At 33.7% G+C, this 22,153-nt stretch overlaps 1 protein-coding gene and 2 long non-coding RNA genes across 5 annotated transcripts in view; 1 reads left to right on the top strand and 2 right to left on the bottom strand.

Annotated features, from left to right (window-relative positions):
* The window catches only part of LOC148946492 (uncharacterized), a 265,010-nt gene that overhangs the window by 78,798 nt on the left and 164,059 nt on the right, over positions 1–22,153 (bottom strand). The gene's annotated exons all lie outside the window — the stretch shown is intronic.
* LOC148946494 (uncharacterized) lies at positions 4,464–21,957 on the top strand. Of its 3 annotated transcripts, none has more exons than XR_016142557.1 (4): positions 4,464–4,598; positions 15,183–15,321; positions 20,397–20,467; positions 21,827–21,957. It is a non-coding gene; the product is annotated as an uncharacterized LOC148946494 (long non-coding RNA). The 3 variants fall into 3 exon arrangements; XR_016142556.1 differs by having other exon boundaries at positions 20,382–20,467; XR_016142559.1 differs by lacking the exons at positions 20,397–20,467; positions 21,827–21,957 and adding an exon at positions 18,703–18,793.
* Positions 19,888–21,443, bottom strand: LOC148946495 (phenoloxidase-activating enzyme-like). The gene is made up of 2 exons (XM_089098089.1): positions 21,224–21,443; positions 19,888–20,293 (listed from the first exon to the last, which is right to left on the bottom strand). The coding sequence occupies exons 1-2, from the start codon at positions 21,320–21,322 to the stop codon at positions 20,156–20,158; spliced, it is 237 nt and encodes a 78-aa protein (XP_088954215.1). The 5' UTR covers positions 21,323–21,443; the 3' UTR covers positions 19,888–20,155.

Raw genomic sequence — 22,153 nt, 5'->3', positions numbered from 1 at the left:
CACTGTTGTTCTTGATCTGCTTTTAAACCGGGTTCTATGTGTGCACTCGGAAATAATTAGCTCAGCCTTAGTAAGGTAAACAACTCTGCAGGTATATTTTATTTAAATATTTGATTTATGAATTTGGTTAGAGTAGCTAATTAATGGATAATTTCTGAGACCACACTGGCTAATTATGATAAAATATAAACTTGTGAAGATAGGAAGGCCTTCCTTTCTTCGCGATTTTATGTATTGGATCTTTAATATCATGAAGTCAAGGTAGCTTGTTTTCTATAAATCTCTGTTGTAGTTTACTTAATTTTATATTATATTTTAATCATATTTTTGTACATTTCATTATGATTATTTAAAAAATTTGGTAAAGAGGGGATTTAAATATAATAACAAAGATTGTATTGACATTCATCTAACATTACTGTTATTCATTGAATGACAACTGTTACAGAGGGTTAATTTAATAGTAAAAGTTTATTGCAAGAATAGATTTTTGGGTATTTTGAATTTTTTGTTATAATAAATGGTGAAAACTCAATTAAGAAATTTAGCTTAACTAACTTCAGTATTTCCAACAGTAGGCTTTACGGAAAGTGTGGATCAATCCCGCCTCCTAGGGTCATAATGAGAGAACGGTTGAGATGGCTAGGGCCCGTCTTTCATATGAAGGATGAAAAATTGTAAAACGGACCTAGTCTTTTGATTTTGAATTGAAAAACAAATATTTTGCAGTAGGCATCAAGACTTATCTAATTGTATAAAAAAGATAAGACAGATAGTCTTTTCGGCCAACCTTCTAAGGCTGAAAGAAATACAGGACATCCTCGTTGTGGGTGGTATTATGTCTTACGTAAATATTTATGTTAAATAAAAACTTCCTGGGAGGGTATAAAGAGGGAGGCTTTGAATACAATTGGATGGAGGAGGATTGTGCATAACTGTGTTGGCCTCAGGCGGCTTGGTGCTGCATTGAATTGTTAGTAGTAATAGCATTATCATTATCATGTCAACTAGTGACAAAAGTTCAAAGGCTTTATTTGGTTTAGATGTTGCTAAACCTATACTCCACGTGCCTTTTCCTTCTTTTTATTACTTAGAACATCACTCAGCTTAAATAGACTTAAATTGTCAATTAAAATTTCAACTAGTGACATCTATTATTCTATTAGTTTCTTTTAGCCGCACAAAGATACTACTTACTTATCGATTCATTTTTTATTAATTGCTATGATCGATTGATGATGGGAGAGTCTTTCCACCTTTGATTGGATTTGCTATTCGAGACAGTTTTTATCGTTTTGGAAATTCTATTTTCGATTTTGTTTTGCGAATGCTCTCTGAAGGAAAGGGCGAGCATTAAAATTTAAAAGGATGGTGAAATATTTGGCGTACAATGAATTTGATTAAATATAGCTTTTAATTCCTCAGAAGCTTTCAGCCCCTGTTTTATGTTTTGTGTTTAATGAAAAAAGAAATTCCGCAACAAAGTAAACAGAAAAAATAGTGTCTTTTTTATTTTATATATTCCGAGCCCGGGTTGGTGTGCTTGTACCTCGACGCCATTATTTTTTACCTTTATTCAACTAACTTAACCTATCTAACTTATCGCGAGGTTGATTCTACCTCAATCTATGTTGAATGGGGCTATATTAAATAAGGTTGAGTTTAACGAGTTGAATTAATACGAGCGCGGAGTTAAGGGAGGTTGAGATGACACTTTACTTTTGGTCATGAATATGGAGGAAAAAACGATGATTATTCAAAAATATGTCAGTTTAAGTGCTGAGATGGGGATTTACAAAAGAAATGTATAGTTCAGCAATATCCTTTTCAAATATATCTATTTGTTTTTGGGCTACACTAATTAATGTATACCGAAAAACTACATGTAGACATCGAAAACTTTTGAAATAATAATGCAGATTCTAGCGAAATTATGTAAATACGACACGAACGAGTAGGGCTGTCAAGATGGAGATGATGGTGGTATATATTTCCCAGTTCTGACCCTTAATAGGGACCAGTGCGATATGTTTAACGCGGAAATTACGTTAAATAAATTTTTTTACAAAAAGAAAGATTAAAGATGACTGACGTAGAAATTTTGGCCCAGTAATTTTTTCATTTAGATCGTGCTTGTGGTGTTCAAAGTTCGAGGACCCCGGATATTGTATATAATAAACTCTTGTGACTTCAGATGCACATAGCTTGGTGGCAGTCTTTGTTGTATCCTATTGTTGTCAGTCGCATATCGTCCCGGTTGAAATATAGAAAATTTATAAGAGACAGTATGTCTGATATATATATATATATATATATATATATATATATATATATATATATATATATATATATATATATATATATATATATATATATATATATATATATATATATATAAATATAAATGTAATAAAAAAGGAAAATCTTGGCTAGAATGATCAATGCAATATTGTTGTTCTTTTTTTCTATATTGTTCATTATTATGAATTATTTATGATTAGCTGCACAAAGTTTGAACCTAGACTGGGATGGGGAGGTTTCGATTATTTGAAAAAGGGAGCGTTAAAGTATATAGCCTAGTGTAGGGTTTGAGTAGGGTTCAAAATCAGATAAGCCAACTTTTATACGAGTATGTTTTAATATAAAAATTAATTAAAACAGCTAATTTTATTAGTTCAGTAAGGTTACTCTTTTGCGTTTTGGAAGTTACCTAGTTGTCCCAAGGGATCAAATGCACTTTTTCATGTTTATGAAGTAGTACTTAGTCGCACGAGCCAAAAAATTTAGTGTGTCAATGGGACTATCTTATGAAAAATTTGCGAGACTTACTATTTCTAAAAGGCCAGAGTTACTCCTTCCGACCAAGAAAGTAAATAAATGACCCTAAAATATTTACACTGTTTCGTCAGTTGCCTTTGATTTTTATGCAGTTTGGTTAGTTATATTCTGTCTCATTGTAAATATATAATTGAAAAAAATGAAGGAAGCATGCTTGAAACCTCCCCCCTACCTCACCGACAGTGTCTTCAACTACACCCTAACTTGATCTGGGTCGCCATTATACTTAAATCACAAGCTGATATCATTCAAAATATATAACTTAAGACTAGTGTTGGTAAGGAGAGAAAACTCTGGGCCTCTGCGAGGAGAGACCCCCCCCCCATACGTGTATAATTGGGTTTGTGGTTTATTCGTTCACTGCCTTGTGAATAATTTTGTTTTGTTTATTGGAAAAATGAATTAGAAAATTGTCGTGGCTTTTAAGGTTTAGTTTTATAATATATTGTCTTTGACAGTTCAGGGGACACTACGATATTCCCGGTCATTGGGGTAAAATTTTCTTGCTATCAAGGGACTCAAAATTAAAGTTAATAAAGCTGGACTTATAGTTGTAGATTCTATGGAATTTAGTATCAGTTGTAGGTTCTCCCAGACTTAAAGTGCGTATATATTTTCTACTGGAAATGTTGGCTTTCTTTCATGTTTTTTTTCTCAAAGATTTGTGTTTTCTTTCTTACTGGCCGCTAAAAATTTGCCATATATGGCCAGTTAAGTTTTAAAATATTGGTTTCTAGCTTTAACAAAATAGTTGGCGAATTAGTGGGAAGACCAAATCGGCTAGTGCCATTTTGATCTAAAAAGGCAGATTCACATTTTGTTGATATTCATGTTCATGACCTTTTTTGGCGATTTTGGTGCTTGTTAATTAAACATTTAATAATTGTGACAAAATGTGACATTATGTTACTTTATGTAATCTTTGAGAACAAATTGTTTTCCGTGACCTCAGCAGTGGGATTTAGACTCGAGTTCTACGTAAAATTTTGTGTTCTATAAGTTTATGTATCTTCTGGAGTATAAACGATAATAAGTTAAAGAAAAACAACACAAGATTGAGTGCTCGCGCTGTGTAACAGAAAATCATTTAATCAACGTCAGGAAGCGAAAAACTGAAAAGTGGCTATATATATATATATATATATATAATTTAAGACTTTGGACTTTATAGTCTCTACTGCTGGTGCTGATCTCCGTTTCATCAGCTAGGAAGTGAAATGGGGGGCCAGCTATCCTGTTCTTTTACGCACCCATCCTTTGTTTTCGCTCCAGATTTCTTCAGGTACCAAATTTGAGCTGAGTTGACTCTGGCGGAGCTTACAAAGTCACGCCACTGACCCCCATTCTATGGCAGATAACCAGCGACAGAAGAACTAGTGCTCTTTCGTACAAAAGATTTCATGACTAGTGTGCGAACCACTCAGCTAGGACAGCGTAAAATATAGTGTTGCATATTTAAAATCTACGTAAATAATGAAGCTTTGTGGAAACTTTCCTAGTTAATGGGCATGAAAAAGTTTTTTACTAGTCTTTTTTCTACTTTTTTCAGTTTATTTTTTTCAGTCTGCTTGTTTCAGTTTTCAGTTTTTTTTATTTCACCATTGTTTTTTGTTTGTTTCAGATAGGCCAGCTACAAGCCGGCATTCAAAGACAGCCAAATTACAATGATTCCGAAATCAAGGAAGGGACCACATCGACTTCAAGTAGATAATTTTACTGCCAGAATAAACGAACTCGAATCAAGCAACAATGGTCTTCAGGTAAATAATACCAAATTAATTTTCAAGTGTATTAAAAATACATTTAAGTTAAGCCAAGATTTATAAGTAAAATACAGCGATGGGCTAGAAAGACCAGTGATTTATAAATCTGGGTATTGAAAATTGTCAGGTTAGTTTTGGTGTAAAGAAAAGAATGGAGAGCAAAGAATGGAGTAAAGAAAACTAAAGTTAAAACTGCAAACACAACTAATGAAGAACAACTTATATTAATACATCACAAGTTAAAAAGATCGAGAAAGAAAAAATAAAATAAATTATTATAATTTTTAATAAATTTTCAAATAAGAATATTAATTAAATTAATAGATTCATTTACAAAAATCGAGAAAGAAAAACCAGGTTAAAAAAATCTAAAAAAATAGAAAGAAACAAAACTGGGGCAAAACAGGGAATAAAAAGAACAAGTTTTACAAACGGCTGCCTATTGCCTCGTGCATAATTTATGTGGGGCCTAAAGACCTCAGGAGCTTCTCCCTCCTGACCCAAATCACAGCTAAGGGATCATCGGCTCCATAACATGGTGATATCTGCCGATTTTTTCGCCAGAGAGGATGGCTTAGCAGGTATTTCGCAAGCTTATAAAACACACTGCAGATTGTTTTTTCTCACCAATAATAAATATGGGCCTGAAAGGTGACAGAAGATATGGCCTAAGATTCGTGCCAGAATGTTGCGTTTGTACAACTGCTTACGAGACAGAATCACCCCATACCCTTTTCGAATTTTCTGTTTAAAATCACTTGTATAGTAAGGGATTTTATACTTCATTGTCTTCATTCGATTGTAAATCAAAAGTTCTAGTGACATTTTTAAGAGTCAAAAAGGATTGGAGGGTAATCAGCCCCGCCTCCCCATGCCTTTTTTCCGTAAATGCATCCAATCAAAATTTTGATATAGCCCTTTTGTTGAAAATAGTTCAAAAGTTAAATAACAATAACGCAGGGGCTAATAACTCTATAACATATTTTAATATAAAAATAACTACTTGTTGAATCTTCTGTGAACCCTAATTTGATGGTTTGAAGTTTTTTTTTCAAATTGATTTTTATTGATGAAATATAAAATTTATCTCTCAGATCCTCTCTGTTTTCTGTGGAGTTATTCTAGGGACTATGTTATGCCCAGTTTTATTTTTAGTCATGATTAGAAATATTGCCACTAATATGGAAGTAAATAGAAATACACTGATGGATTTAGCTGAGTAGAAATATGTGTTAACGGTGAATCTAGGAGGGCTGCGGTAATTATTGATGATGTCAAAGTCTTCACTAGTGGCTGTGAATGGAAAAAAGTAACATTTTACAGTTTAATTTTTTGAAGAATTTTAACCCTAAAATTAATTTTTCTGTTCCTGAACAACTAATTCCAGATATAAATAAAAGAAATAACTGTCATTTCTAACCTTAATTTATTTATTTGTGGGGGGCGCTGGTTGTACAATTTGTGAAGAGAGGTAATGCTAGCTTTCAAATGTTAAAATTGATGACAAAATTTCATGTAATATGATCCCATCCTTAATAATATACATTTAGTACTAATATACTAATATAGTAAAAATATACTTTTGTTCCTTTTAAAAGTTTTGTTTTAAAGGCTATGCTTTGTATTTTGAATATTAATAATTATCTCGTGTTTGCCTCTGCTATTGTCCTCGTCATTTTTGCAATGAATAGCTATTATTGTTGTAAGTCAGATTCAAAAGAAGGTTAACATTCTTGAACTCATTTCTACTGCTTCTGTTTGAGGTAAAATTCTAGACGAGGGGCTTCTGCCTATAGGGCCTTCTGAGAAATAGATTTACTGCTCAAATGAGAATCTTTTGATTCAAATCAACTTGAGGGACTGTGGTGAAAAAATTGAGAGCGATTGCTAATTGGAGAAAAAACCCAGACAGAAAGTCTCAGCGAGAGGCAAAGCTGGCATAAGCCTTTTTTTTAGAACTGTATAAAAATGATGTCATTTCACTTGTTGATAGATAGTCTATCAGCCATCCTAGGGCAGAATCAATGTAGATAGGCATGGAATAAGGGTAACTCAAATAGTATATGAGTTCTATGAGCCATTTGAAGCCAATTGGATACCCCAAATAAAAGGTTTTCAGAGCTTTATGACTGACCATGCCCACAGGACTAAGCATGGGCACTCTTTCTGTTTTTAAAGTACATCTATCTGTTCTGTTTTTACAAAAAACAAACTGAAAAGAGATAGATGAGCTGTTTTTTATTTACCTGTCCTGTTTCTGTTTTTTATAATAACAATTTTTTCCTGTTTCTTTTTTTTTATACCTGTTTTTTTTCTGTTCTCGATTTTACTTCTATTAATTCGAGAAAGATATAGTCAGAAAGTTTGAACTTACAAAATAGTGTTTTAAATCATAATTTTAAATTTTGAAGAAGTGTGGTTATGCCCCTTGCAGTTTTTGGAATTTGAGCGTCAATATAAAGTAGAAATAAGTAAAATGATGGCACTCAGTGTGTCTAACATATCAAATAGTGCTGCTAGATTGTTTCTGCTAGGCAAAATTAGGGCTTAGAAGTCAGATGAGAGTAGGTATGTGTGTAAATAGGAGAACGGTTAAAGTGCAGTTTTGTTCCACTAAAACAACTTTTTTTTTAGTGTATATTATTCAGTTAATTGAATAGCTAAGTTGCATAGGTACTGTCTAGGTGAAGCAGGATACAAATAAATCACTTTTTACTGTATGTCCTGGTTCTATTGGTAGAGCCTCTGTATCCTACAGTATATGGGGAGTTTATTGCACCTTTAACCGGGAAAACTTTAATTCAACGGTTTTTATGGAATTTATGCTTCTAGATAACAGTGACCTGCTATGATTACCATATTAGCCTATTTATCATAAATACTGATTATTAATTGCAAGTTCTCTCAAATGTTTGGTCAGAGTGGAATTTAAAAGTATTGAAGTCTTGTCCAGTAGAAATATATGTTTTTGCTGGCACGTTTTATTGCATCAACATAACAAGATATGCTTTTTCAAGATGCCAAATATGCTTTTTCTCATGTTAATAAAACCATCTCTAAATAGAATCAATGAAAACCACCCTTTCGAGGAAAAGCCTAGAGTTGAAACAGTGGCCTAACTAGCTGAGTCCGGTCTAACTGGCCAAAGTATTATAAAATGCTGATAAACTTTTCTCATTCTGTAGGAGACCACATCTTCCGGTGAATACGGTAATTTTTGCCATACAACACTATAAATTAAAAAAAAAAAATTATCAATAAGCATTATATTGTTTATTGTATCTTTATCTTAAACACCTTTTAAAGATAATAAAATTCCCGTAAAAATTTGCACTGTGCTGCAGATGGTCTATGTTTCTAGGAAACGGTCACCAGGAGCTGTCATTTTGCTTTTATTTGCCGACAAATTTTCTTTGGACAATCGAAACCAGCTAGGAGGCAATTGTCCCCTTTCTGCCTAATTACGCCACGAAGGTAAAAGAGGTTAGATATTTGGTTGGAAGTGCAATTTTCAAAATCGTAGGCTACTGGAAGGTGCTTCTAATTTTGTGAAGAAATCCTAAAATCAACCTCTGTTTTAAGACAAGCATGATGTCATTTTCTGATGACGACTTGGATGTTCCAAGACATCTCTCTGGGTACCCTACGGAAAAAAACAAAGAAAGTATTAGGAGCAACTTCTACAGAGTGTTTCTAAAGGCTAAGGGAGTCTCTGCCATGACATTTATATACTATCTTAAAAGGAAGCACACAATTGATATGCACAAAGATAAAGTATATGCGGCTGGTGCAGCACACAACAAACCCAATCAAAAATATAATATATATATATATATAAAGTCAGGCTGTGTCCCTTGAGAAAGCTCCTGATAGTAAAGCGAATGACTCAAAGGGCAATGAATTTGTGAAATCTAAAATAAGAAGAGCAGACATACGATGGTTCTGTATGTCCAATTGATCAAAACAAGTTGCTCGGCGGAAGCTCTGCAAAACCCTGTTTGGGGAAGAATTGCCACTATCAGTATTTCATAAGACCGATATGAAACAGCTTATTCAGAAAAAAACAGGGGGCTTGAAAGCACCATTTGGGAGAACCGTCCATCGTTACATAAGTTTTTCTACCAGAAAAAAAAGTTCAGAAGGCTACTTTAAGGTCTGCCACTCAGACAAGCCTGACTTTTCACTGCTGGTCTGCAAAAGGATCTGGCTCTATAGGTATCACTGCCTATTGCCCCAGGAAGATGAAAAATGAGCAGAGGTTGCATCACTATCTTTCATATTTCAAGAGGCATAAGCATTCTCATACAACTACTAACATCCTTTCAGCAATCCAAGTTGCAATCAAAAAGTTTTAATGACAGATAAGATGTTCCGCGTTGTGACTGATTCTGGGAACAATGTCACCAGAGCCTGTAGGACATGAGCCCTTTCCTGAACTTTAAAATTGTCTTCATTCATATGTTGCAACCGTTTTTGGATTTTGGTCTACTCGAAGCTTAGCCAATGACATCCCTGAAGAAGATTGCTTGGAATCTTTTGATGAAGTCGAAGATATCGATCCAACTGGTGAACTGATTCAGACGGTCTTTCTTTTCCATGTTCTGAAAACCCGGAAATGAAGATACGTTTGCTGAAGAATGTGAACAAACTGATGCAGAGTCTAAGGACGAGGGTGGTGAAAGTAATGGAGAAGAAGAGTGGGGAGCTAGGAGTCTGTAAAAAAAACGAGGTTGTAGCACAAGCTATCCAAAGACACGTTACACTTGTTCAAACATTGATAATCAAGGTTGTCACTACCCCTTTTCCTTTTGGGAATGGACCCTGAAAACGTGCCTAAATAATCAAAAGCATGCCCACTCGTATTCTTAAAACAAAATTTTGAAGTAGTAACAATTTCTATAATAAAGCAAGTGTATGGGTTGGAGAAAAGTATTTTCTTCCGCAAAACGACAGAAATTTTTAAAATAAGTTATCAAAAAGTGCAATTGTTCTTATATTTGCATCACTTTGAAAATTTTTAAGAGAAGAAAGAGAATGTTTAAAGAAAAAATTGTGTAGCAAAGGATCTAAGTATCTTTGAAATTCAGAATTTGAGAAATTTCGTTGTACTTATTTAAATAAGAATGAATTCGGTGTAGGGCCTAGAACATTATTTTCTAGCTTAAAGCGCCGTAAAAATATGCGAAGTACCCTTAAACTATGAATTTTCCTTTTGATTTGTCTCTCACACACATTGGCTAGGAAATAATTAATCTTAAAAGGTTGTTTTAAACCGCGAGGTAACGACAATTTTTTGACTTGGTGGCAAGAAGTGTCATTTCTCCGTGCATTTTTCTTCTTTCATATATTGTTTCAGATGGCTTCCAAACATCAGGACGGGGGAAGGGGAAAGCATGTTCTGGAGGGGGAGACTGTCCCCTGCCAAAGCACCTATGGGCTCCGCTTAAACACTAATGGCTTTGATCTGACTGCGTAATTTAACGACTGAAATTATTTTATTTTCAAAACGTCTCAAATAACTAGTATAAACATAAAAGTTAATTTTTTGAAAAAAAGGAACGGGAAAATGGAAGAAAAAAACCATAAACAAGGATGATGATGTTGTGTGCACATACAGTTTTCTTCCCTTTATTTAAAAACTGTTTTTTTTTGGCTGAAAAATGCTGCAATATTACTGATAATACACCATATATTATAACTTACAATGTTGTTTCCTCTTTAAGATTTATGTGTTCGAAAAACAGCTGTTTTTTAGACAAAAAAAAGACATGTTCTGTTTTTAACAAAGAACAGAAACAGAAACAGGTTTTTTGTTTTTTTGTTGACCTGTTCTGTTTCAGTTCTGTTTCATTAAAGCCCTGTTTATTTTTTTTCTGTTGCTTCAGAAAATCAGAACATTGCCCATGCTTACACAGGACTTTGAAGGGACCGTAAAAGGAAAGCATTTTGAGGTTCATACCTTTGCTCAATCCTGATTTATAGATTTGTCTATTTCTTAAATTTTGGAAAAAATCCTTGGCTCATAATCTTACTAAATTAAAATAATAGGAATTGCATTTCCAGAAACAAGAGCCAATGAGAAAGATACTAAAATTACTATGTTTAAAGTTTTCCAAATTTAGATAGGTGTCAGTGCAATCTTCTGAGCCCCAGGAGTAAATGAAGGATACACATAGTACCTTCCTTGATTGTGTATCATTGCGCAATGAACACTAATGCCCAGGTCATTATAAAGACCATAAAATTCTTGATTGACCAATCAGAATCTGGATGTAAGGAGTAATTTTTTTAAATTACCAAAAACAGGAAAATATTGGAACAGCAATTTTTGTATCTGTAGCAGCATTCTGACAAGTTAGTAAGACGTGGTATAAGTAGAGAACGGCTTGAAGCAAATTAGTGTTGCTGCAAACTTTGGTACTTTTGTCTTTCAGCCACCACGCTCAAGTTCCGTCGAAAAGTGAAGTTTGATTAATTCTAATGAAATAAAACAAAATAAAATGAAAATATAACAATTTATCAACAAAATTATGAAAACTAATACAAATAATTATGGGTGGGGGGCCTCACAGACCGCATTATATTAAATACGACCATGAAAGACCATGAAAACAGGTTATTGTGTCATTTTTTTGATAAAAGATCTTGAGCGTGGTGGCTATAGGACAAAAGTACCCTAATTTCTTACAGTTTTACTTTTCCGCTGCTGAAACACAACTATGGCGCCAAGATCAACAAAACCCCATGTCACTCATAAAGATTGAGTTTTTTTTATCAATAGATATAACTATAGTGTAACTCAAGCATAAAGTTAGTAACCCTATTAAACGACAAGAAGCTTTGTTTTATAGTTTAAACCAAATGGTGCTTCCATATTAGCCAGTGCACACTCGAGAAGTTGCTGAATGTAAGATATAAGAAAACCGTTGTAAACGCCGAAAAGACAATTGCCCGGTTATATATTATATTGGACAATTATATTTGGGGCAAAATTATGCTGGGGGGGGAGAGGGGGTAAGCTTAGGTTACTTTACCCCTCCTCCCCCTAATGTGCAAATATATAGCCCAAAATTATATTATTATATAAACTAAAGTATTTTATTTTAATCCTATTTTGGTAAATTTCATTAAGATTAACCTAACTTCACTTCTCGAGTGTGTAAAAGCTAATACGGAAGTACTAACAAAATATTCCCGACTAGAGACACAGTTTTCCATACTTGAATCTGAAATAGAAGCAAACCAAGTATTCAATCAAGTTTTTTTTGCCTAATTTAGTTTTAATTTAAAAAAAATTATAATTTTATTGTTTTTTTTTAATTCAACTTCATTTTTGAGTTAAGTTTGTATTTTTATAATCAAAAACCAAAATCAGAAACCAAAATTAATTTCATGGGGTGAGTGAAATCTGAAATTCCGAAGTGAAATGTGTCTTCAACCAGAATTTAGCTTCAATCTGATAGAACTCCGAAATATTTAACACGAATTGCATTTTTTTTTCAAATTTTGACCATGAATTTATCTTTATTGAATGAGGAGTGAATTTGTTTTCTTTAGTTTACTGTTTTGTGTACGTAATTCCCCATTTACTATAAACCGAAATTTTGACTTAAAGCTTAGTTCAAATTCAAAATTTCTTTAATTTCTTTTGCTGTTGTGGGCAATGGAGTATCAAAAGTTTTGTCTTTGTGGGGGGGGGGGTATAAAAAAGCGGGGAAAAATAGATCCAATCAAATTTATTTAGAGGTATTTTTTGCAATTTTTTTTTCGGGGAAAACTTCGAGGGAGTGGGATAAAACCCGAAAACTCCTCCCCTGGATATGGCCTTGGTTGTGGGTTTGATAGTCAAGGGTGTTATCCAAGTATCAATGTTTTAAAATTTTTAATATAAACTTTTGTTTAACATTTTTTTTGTTTTAATAAATTTCTTAATGTTGACTACAAGTTGATGTTTGTTTTGTGAGAAATACATGAATGAGAAATTTTGTCGACATTAATTATTATTTTTTCATATTTCTCCATTTTGTCTTATCTGTTTTTTTTAATTCAACTTCATTGTCGAATGAGGAATAAATTCGTTTTCTCTAGCTTATTGTTTTGTGTATGTAATTCCCCATTTACTATGAACCAAAATTTTGACTTAAAGCTTAGTTCAAATTCAAAATATATTTAATTTCTTTTGCTGTTGTGGGCAATGGAGTATCCAAGATTATTTTTCTTTGTGTGGGGGGGGGGGGGTATGAAAAATCTTTACAAAATGTAGCCTATCCAAAATTTTTACATGTATTTTTGTCAATTTTTTTCGGGGAAAAATTCGAGGGAGGAGGATACAACCCGAAATCCCCTCCCCTGGATATGACCTTTGTTGTGGGTATAATATTACAGGGTGTTATCCCAGTATTATTCCATGTTTAAAAATTTTTTAATATAAACTTTTGTTTAACGTTTTTTTTTTGTTTTAATAAATTTCTTAATGTTGACCATAAGTTGATGTTTGTTTTGTGAGAAATACATGAATATATATAAGGTTCATGAACGTGAAGTATATGAAGTGCGCCTTTGTAAGCAAACTGAAATCAGTGAAAATGACGGCCGGCTTCTGGAAGAGTGTAAACTATGGGCCTATGCTAGGAGAGACCCCACCCCCACCTACGTGTATAAGTGGATTTGTTGTTTATTAGTTTACTGCCTTGTGAATAATTTTGTTTTGTGTATTGGAAAAATGAATTAGAAAATATTCGTGGATTTTGAGGTTTAGTTTAATAATATATTGTCTTTGACAGTTCATGGGACACTACGATATTCACGGTTATTAGTGTAAAATTTTCTTGCTATCAAGGGTCTCAAAATTAAAGCTAATAAAGCTGGACTTATAGTTGTAGATTCTATGGAATTTAGTATCAGTTGTCGGTTCTCCCAGACTTAAAGTGCGTATATATTTTCTACTGTAAGTTTTGGCTTTCTTGCTTTTCACTTTTCTAGGTTTATTTCATGTTTTTTTTCTCGCAAAGATTTATGTTTTCTTTATTTCTTGCCACTAAAAATTTGCCATATATTGCCAGTTAAGTTTTAAAACATTGGTTTCTAGCTTTAACAAATTAGTTTGCGAATTAGTGGGAACACCAAATCGGCTAGTGTCATTTTGATTTAAAAAGGCAGATTCACATTTCGTTGATATTCATGTTCATGACCTTTTTTGGTGATTTTGGTGCTTGTCAATTAAACATTAATAATTGTGACAAAATGTGACATTATGTTACTTTATGTTATCTTAGAAAATAAATTGTTTTCCGTGTCCTCAGCAGTGGGACTTAGACTTGAGTTCTACTTAAAATTTTGCGTTCTATAAGTCTACGTATCTTACGTTTTGGAAAAGTCAATACAGCACCATATTGACGAATTTGAGCTGTTCCAGCCGAGTGGTTAGCACTCCAGACTTGAAATCCTGAAGTCAGGGGTTCGAGTTCTGTTGTTGCATGTTATTTGGTCTGGAACAGGGGTCAATGGTGTGACTCTGTAAGCCTAGCTAGAGTTGGCCCAGCTTTTAATGGGTACCTGGAGAAATCTGGGGAGAAAAACATGGGAAGCGTCAGATGGTTTGCCCCAACCACCATTGCACTCCCGGCTGAAGGCATGAATCAGTAGATTGGTACCTGCGCTAAGCAGAACATAGGTCAGCATGCGAAAAAGTTTGTTTCTAAGTTTCTTAATGTAGGACCAGGAACATACAATTCCTGGAAGAGCAATTTAAAAATTTTATACATAAATTAATTCTTTCGAGAAAAGCTTTAAAACTTGACCATTGCTGGATTATCCATCAGCATTCCATATTTGTTATTTAGAATAATTTGCTTGTGATGATTTTAGACGATGATAGTAATGGGATTTCTACGTCTAGTTTGACCGCTTTGCTTCAAAATCTTAACTAACAGCCTCATATTTAGTGATTTGTCTTTTACCCACAATAATAAAAAACAAAACTGGAGTATAAACGATAATAAGTTAAAGAAAAACAACACAAGATTGAGTGCTCGCGCCGTGTAACAGAAAATCATTTAATCAACGTCAGGAAGCGAAAAACTGAAAAGTGGCTATATATATATAATTTAAGACTTTGGACTTTATAGTCTCTACTGCTGGTGCTGATCTCCGTTTCATCAGCTAGGAAGTGAAATGGGGGGGCCAGCTATCCTGTATTTTTACACACCCATCCTTTGTTTTCGCTCCAGATTTCTTCCGGTACCCAATTTGAGCTGAGTCGACTCTGGCGGAGCTTACAGAGTCACGCCACTGACCCCCGTTCTATGGCAGATAACCAGCGACAGAAGGACTCATGATCTTTCGTTCAAAGGATTTCATGACTAGCGCGCTAACCACTCAGCTAGGACAGCGTAAAATATAGGGTTGCATATTTAAAATCTACGTAAATATTGAAGCTTTGGGGAAACTTTCCTAGTTAATGGGCATGAAAAAGTTTTTTACTAGTCTTTTTTCTACTTTTTTCATTTTATTTTTTCGAGTGTGCTTTTTTAAGTTTTCAGTTTTTTTTATTTCACCATTGTTTTTTTTTTGTTGTTTCAGATAGGCCAGCTACAAGCCGGCATTCAAAGACAGTCAAATTACTATGATTCCGAAATCGAGGAAGGGACCACATCGACTTCAAGTAGATAATTTTACTGCCAGAATAAATGAACTCGAATCAAGCAACAATGGTCTTCAGGTAAATAATACCAAATTAATTTCCAAGTGTATTAAAAATACATTTAAGTTAAGCCATTATTTATAAGTAAAATACAGCGATGGGCTAGAAAGACCAGTGATTCATAAATCTGGGTATTGAAAATTGTCAGGTTAGTTTTGGTGTAAAGAAAAGAATGGAGAGTAAAGAATGGAGTAAAGAAAACTAAAGTGAAAACTGCAAACAACTAATGAAGAACAACTTATATTAATACATCACAAGTTAAAAAGATCGAGAAAGAAAAAATAAAGTAAATTATTATAATTTTTAATGAATTTTCAAATAAGAATATTAATTAAATTAATAGATTCATTTAAAAAAATCGAGAAAGAAAAACTAGTTTTAAGAAAATCTAAAAAAAATAGAAAGAAAGAAAACTTGGGCAAAACAGAGAATAAAAAGGACAGCTTTTACCAACGGCTGCCTATTGCCTCGTGTATACTATGTTTGGGGTCTACACACCTCGGGAGCTTCTCCCTATTGACCCAAATCACAGCTAAGGGATCATCGACTCCATAACATGGTGATATCTGCCGATTTTTTCGCCAGAGAGGATGGCTTAGCAGGTATTTCGCAAGCTGATAAAACACACTGCGGATACCCTTTTCGAATTTTCTGTTTAAAATCACTTATATAGTAAGGGATTTCATTCTTCAGTGTCTTCATTCAATTGGAAATCAAAAGTTCTAGTGCCCTTTTTAAGACTCAAAAGGGATTGGAAGGTAATCAGCCCCGCCTCTTCATGCCTTTTTTCCGTAAATGCATCCAATCAAAATTTTGATATAGCCCTTTTGCTGAAAATAGTTAAAAAGTTAAATAACGATAACGCAGGGACTAATAACTCTATAACATATTTTAATATAAAAATAACTATTTGTTGAATCTTCTGTGAATCCTAATTTGATTGTTCGAAGTTTTTTTTTCAAATTGTTTTTATTTGATGAAATATAAAATTTATTTCTCAGATCCTCTCTGTTTTCTGTGGAGTTATTCTAGGGACTATTTTATGCCCAGTTTTATTTTTAGTCATGATTAGATATATTGCCACTAATATGGAAGCAAATAGAAATACACGGATGGATTGAGCTGAGTATAAATATGTGTTAATGGTGAATCTAGGAGGGCTGCGGTAATTATTGATGATGTCAAAGTCTTCACTAGTGGCTGTGAATGGAAAAAAGTAACATTTTGCAGTTTAATTTTTTGAAGAATTTTATTCCTAAAGTTAATTTTTCTGTTCCTGAACAACTAATTCCAGATATAAATAAAAGAAATAACTATCATTTCTAACCTTAATTTATTTATTTGTGGGGGGCGCTGTTTGTACAATTTGTGAAGAAAGGTAATGCTAGCTTTCAAATGTTAAAATTGATGACAAAATTTCATGTAATATGATCCCATCCTTAATAATATACATTTAGTACTAATATAGTAATAATATACTTTTGTTCCTTTTAAAAGTTTTCGTTTAAAGGCTATGCTTTGTATTTTGAATATTAATAATTATCTTGTGTTTGCCTCTGCTATTGTCCTCGTCATTTTTGCAATGAATAGCTACTATTGTTGTAAGTCAGATTCAAAAGAAGGTTAACATTCTTGAACTCATTTCTACTGTTTCTATTTGAGCTAAAATTCTAGACGAGGGGCTTCTGGCTATCTTGAAAAGTAGGTAAATTAGGCAAATGGAACTTTAGAGATTTGATCCAGAGCCTCAGTAATCCCTTTGGACAATTTTTCGAAATACATACATCCACCCAACCCCACTACAAAGGACCCTTTGCCGAACTTTCTTAATCTTTATGTTATAAAGGTGAACCCTTGAGAAATGGATTTACAGATCAAAGGACAATATTTTGATTCAAATCAAATTGAAGGGCTGTGGTGAAAAATTGAGCGCGATTGCCAATTGGAGAAAAAACCCAGATAGATAGTCTCAGCGAGAGACCAAGCTGGCATAAGCATTTTTTTATAACTGTATAAAATGATGTCATTTCACTTGTTGATAGATAGTCTATCATGCATCCTAGGAATGTAGATAGGCATGGAATACGGGTAACTCAATTAGTATATGGGTTCTGTGAGCTATTTGAAGGCAATTGAAGATACCAAATAAAAGGCTTTCAGAGCTTTATGACTGACCGTGACCACAGGACTAAGCATGGGCACTCTTTCTGTTTTTAAAGTACATCTATCTGTTCTGTTTTTACAAAAAATAAACAGAAAAGAAACAGATGACCTGTTTTCTATTTACCTGTCCTGTTTCTGTTTTTTATAATAACAGTTTTTTCCTGTTTCTTTTTTTTTATACCTGTTTTTTTTCTGTTCTCGATTTTACTTCTATTAATTCGAGAAAGATATAGTCAGAAAGTTTGAACTTACAAAATAGTGTTTTAAATAATAATTTGAAATTTTTAAGAAGTGTGGTTATGCCCCTTGCAGTTTTTGGAATTTGAGTGTCAATATAAAGCAGAAATAAGTAAAATGATAGCACTCAGTGTGTCTAACATATCAAATAGTGCTGCTAGATTGTTTCTGCTAGGCAAAATTAGGCCTTAGAAGTCAGATGAGAGTAGGCATGTGCGTAAATAGGAGAACGGTAAAGGTGCAGTTTTGTTCCACTAAAACAACTTATTTTTTAGTGTATATTATTCAGTCAATTGAACAGCAAAGTTGCATAGATACTGTCTAGGTGAAGCAGGATACAAATAAATCACTTATTACTGTATGTCCTGGTTCTATTGGTAGAGCCTCTGTATCCTACAGTACATGGGGAGTATATTGCACCTTTAACCGGGAAAACTTTAATTCAACGGTTTTTATGGAATTTATGCTTCTAGATAACAGTGACTTGCTATGATTACCATATTAGCCTATTTATCATAAATACTGATTATTAATTGCAAATTTTCTTAAATGTTTAGTCAGAGTGGAATTTAAATGTATTGCTGTCTTGTCCAGTAGAAATATATGTTTTTGCTGGCATGTATTATTGCATCAACATAACAAGATATGCTTTTTCAAGATGCCAAATATGCTTTTTCTTATGTTAATAAAACCATTTCTAAATAGAATCAATGAAAACCACCCTCTCAAGGAAAAGCGTAGAGTTGAAAAGGTGGCCTAACTAGCTGATTCCGGCCTAACTGGCCAAAGTCTTATAAAATGCTGATACACTTTTCCCATTCTGTAGGATATCACATCTTCTGGTTAAAACTGTAATTTTTGCCATACAGCACAATAAATAAAAAAAAAATTGTCACTAAGCAGTGTATTATTTCTTGTATCTGTGTCTTAAACACCTTGTATGGACAATAAAATGCCCGTAAAAATTAATACTGTGCTGCAAATGGTCTATGTTTCTAGGAAACGGTCGTCAGGAGCTGTCATTTTTCTTTTATTTGCCGACAAATTTTCTTGGCTCATTGTGCAAACGAAACTGCTCAGGAGGCATTTGGCCCCTTTCCCACTAATCACGCCACGAAGGTAAAAAAGGTTATTTGGCTGGAAGTGCAATTTTCAAAATGGTAGGCTACTGGAAGGTGCTTCTAATTTTATGAAAAATCTAAGAATCAACCTTTGTTTTAAGAGAAGCATGATGTCATTTTCTGATGACGACTTGGATGTTCCAAGACATCTCTCTGGGTACCCTACGGAAAAAGGAAGTAAAGAAAGTATTAGGTGCAACTTCTGCAGAGGGTCTCTAAAGGCTAAGGGAGCCTCTGCCATGACATTTATATACTATCTTAAAAAGGAAGCACACAATTGATTTGCACACAGATGAAGTATATGCGGCTGGTGCAACACACAACAAACCCAATCCAACTAAAAAAAAATATATATGTAAAGTCAGGCTGCTTCCCTTGAGAAAGCTCCTGATAGTAAAGCAAATGACTCAGAGGGCAATGGATTAGTGAAATCTAAAATAAGAAGAGCAGACATATGATGGTTCTTTATTTCCAATTGATCAAAACAAGCTGCTCTGCGGAAGCTCTGTCGCAAAACCCTGTTTAAGGACAAATTGCCACTTTCAGTGTTTGATAAGCCCGATATGAACAGCTTATTTAAAAAAAACAGGGGGCTTGAAAGTACCATTTGGGGGAACCGTCCATCATTACATGTTTGTTGGTCTCGATATCCGAAAACTGCTGCGCCGATTTTAAAGTTAATCTCCCTAAATCCATCGCAATGTTAATTTTCCTATGACATCTTGCTCTCTGACCCGACATGTCAGCAAAATAAATTTTTCAAAATAAAATAAATATCTTTATATTCTGCTTAAAAGGGCTTTCCATTGGTCCTGTCTAATCGCCCTGTAAGTTTATATTGATTATCAGTATATGGAAAACATTTGAAGTAAAAATTTGAAAGTTTTTTGGAATGCGAAATCTCATCCCTTAAATAAACTACGAAAATTCACTACTGAATTTTCCAGTTATAGAATTTTTTTTTCAGAACAGAATTAGAAGGATTTTGGCTTTTTCTATAGTGAAAACACCCTTTGTCAAGCCTTAAGTAAGTGCAAAACATGGGTTCAGCCCTTCTTTTCTCTCAAATAATCTTAACTGAGAGATTAATACATAATTAAGACTGTAAAAAATGGTAGTTCAGTGTTTAATTTCAATCTGAATAGTGTAGAAAGAATAATCCATTTAAAATAAGTGGTGTCGGCAGGACCAAAAGCTAGAATTAAAAAGAAAAGTATAGAGCTTCATTAAGCCAATAATTTGCCGAAAAAAGTCAAATAATCTTCCAAGAAAAAAAAAAAAATGAAAAATCAGTATCAATTCCATTATTAACCTTTTATAATTTTTTGAATTCAATCTAAAAACGGTAAGAGTAAAGTATAAACTCCAGGTAAAGCTTTTCTTCCACACCTTCTCGGTCCAAAAGAAACAATTCCTACTTGCTTCAATCGTCTGTTCGTTTGATACATAAGTGGCCCACCTGAATCACCCTGAAAAAAATAAATATTAGAAAGTGTTTTTCTTATAATTAAATATAGCAATGTACAATTCATATTCTAATTTACCATTTTTCTACAGCTGCATATTATTTAGGCCGTATGGTTCTACTGGCTTTGGTCCATCTTTTATAAACACGAATGCTGGCCTTGGAGCACAGCCTTTCGGTGAGTACGCTAATGAAAATTACCTCTTTGTATTTTCCTTCTATTTCCTCAAATCTTTTATAAATGAGCTGGCATGGTTCCTGATGGTTATCACCTATAAACAAGGGTAGAAACATATGACACGAAAAAACTTTTATGACCATGAGTGTACTCCCACATTTCTTGATTGCTCTCAAGTAGTTGTCCATGTTTGCAATCTTTTTGACCATCTTTGTAAAAGAAGTAGGCTACTAATTTGAGGAATGACTAATCAGTTTGTCAGTTTTATATACTCTTCACTTTTATGGATGACATTAATCCATTATACCATTTCTTGCCGGCTCTTTTCATTTTTATCCCAACTTGAAGGATACAATCCAATTTTTCTCGCGTACTCATAGTCTAACTCAGGGACTTCCAAGATGTCAGGATATCTCAACATGTCAATGCAAAATAACCCTGGCTATTTCATTTCTGTTAAAAGTTGCCATACATAGGACATGTCCAAAGTAACAATACTTGTGACGTGTCTTAAATGGAATCCATCTACTTTAAGACAAAATGGTGACTTTGGATTTGGAACTTCCTTTGTCACCTATTGCAAAGTTGTTGTGCAATTTTCGTGTTTTTTTTGCAATATGTTATGGGTGTCTTCTTAGGCCTGTACCAAATAACCCTTTGGAATGTGCCAAGTATGAATACTCTTTATAAAGTACTCTCCTATATAAGAAAAAATCACAAAATGTGTAAATAGTTTAGTTTACTCTTACTACTCACCGTCTTCAAGTGTACAATGTCGCAGTTAATTTTGTAGATTTCTTTATGGTATCTCCATGGCTCATCTGTTTCCTGCTTAAATTCTTGTGTTTTTACCATTATTTCTCTGTTGGCACATAATTCATATATTCGGGCAATTTCAGTGGGATATGTTTTGCTTTTTTAAGTGTCCATAGCTTATTTATATGATCATTTCTAGCATAAGGGATATTGTCTAGTAACAACTGTAAAAGAAAAGAAAATTGATTAATTAAATGGAGCAAATGTTCAATAGGATTATCAGACAATTTGTGGAGCTATTTTGAGCATGTTTTGATTTCCGGGAAAGGCCTTGTTATATGCTGTTTAGAATTTCTATTGGATACATTTGGGGGAAAGAGGGCGTGTGGGGGGCACATGCACATGATGTGTTTGTCTATAATTAAGTCCTTCTTAATCTAATAAGAGGGATCTTTCGTATTGTCTTATTGAACCAAGTGACTCATAGTCTATATCGCTCATGGCTCCATGTAAAGCCCATTTAAAAATTTGTTTATTCACTTCATTGCCTACTAGATATATTTGGCAAGCTGTTTGTTCTCTTTCTTGAATGCCTTCTTTCAGGAGGTGTTCTACCATTCTTGTGTTTTGGAGGGGTTAAGATTATGGGCAACTCCAAGCGCTTCTTATTATCATTTACGGCTTTTGGCCAACTGTATCTCAAGCTGGTTAGTAAGTTTTGAACTTATTTACCATGCTTAAGGATTTTCACCGGATTTTGTTCAGATTTATCTAGAAATACTATTATTGTATTATTCTTGTTTTATAGATAAAGTAAATTTGAGCAATAAACGCCGACTGCGATTTGAACTTAGTCAAAGTGAGAATTGGTTAACCTATTAAGGGTAAGATAGGTCCCCCGTTACCTGGATGGTTGGTGTTCTGCTTTTA

The sequence above is a fragment of the Artemia sp. Qi Xiang Cuo genome, chromosome 12 (assembly GCF_049724085.1).
Source record: "Artemia sp. Qi Xiang Cuo chromosome 12, ASM4972408v1, whole genome shotgun sequence".
Classification (NCBI taxonomy): domain Eukaryota; kingdom Metazoa; phylum Arthropoda; class Branchiopoda; order Anostraca; family Artemiidae; genus Artemia; species Artemia sp. Qi Xiang Cuo.
Note: the sequence above shows the minus strand (reverse complement) of the source record. Positions and strands in the feature narration are given on the sequence as shown.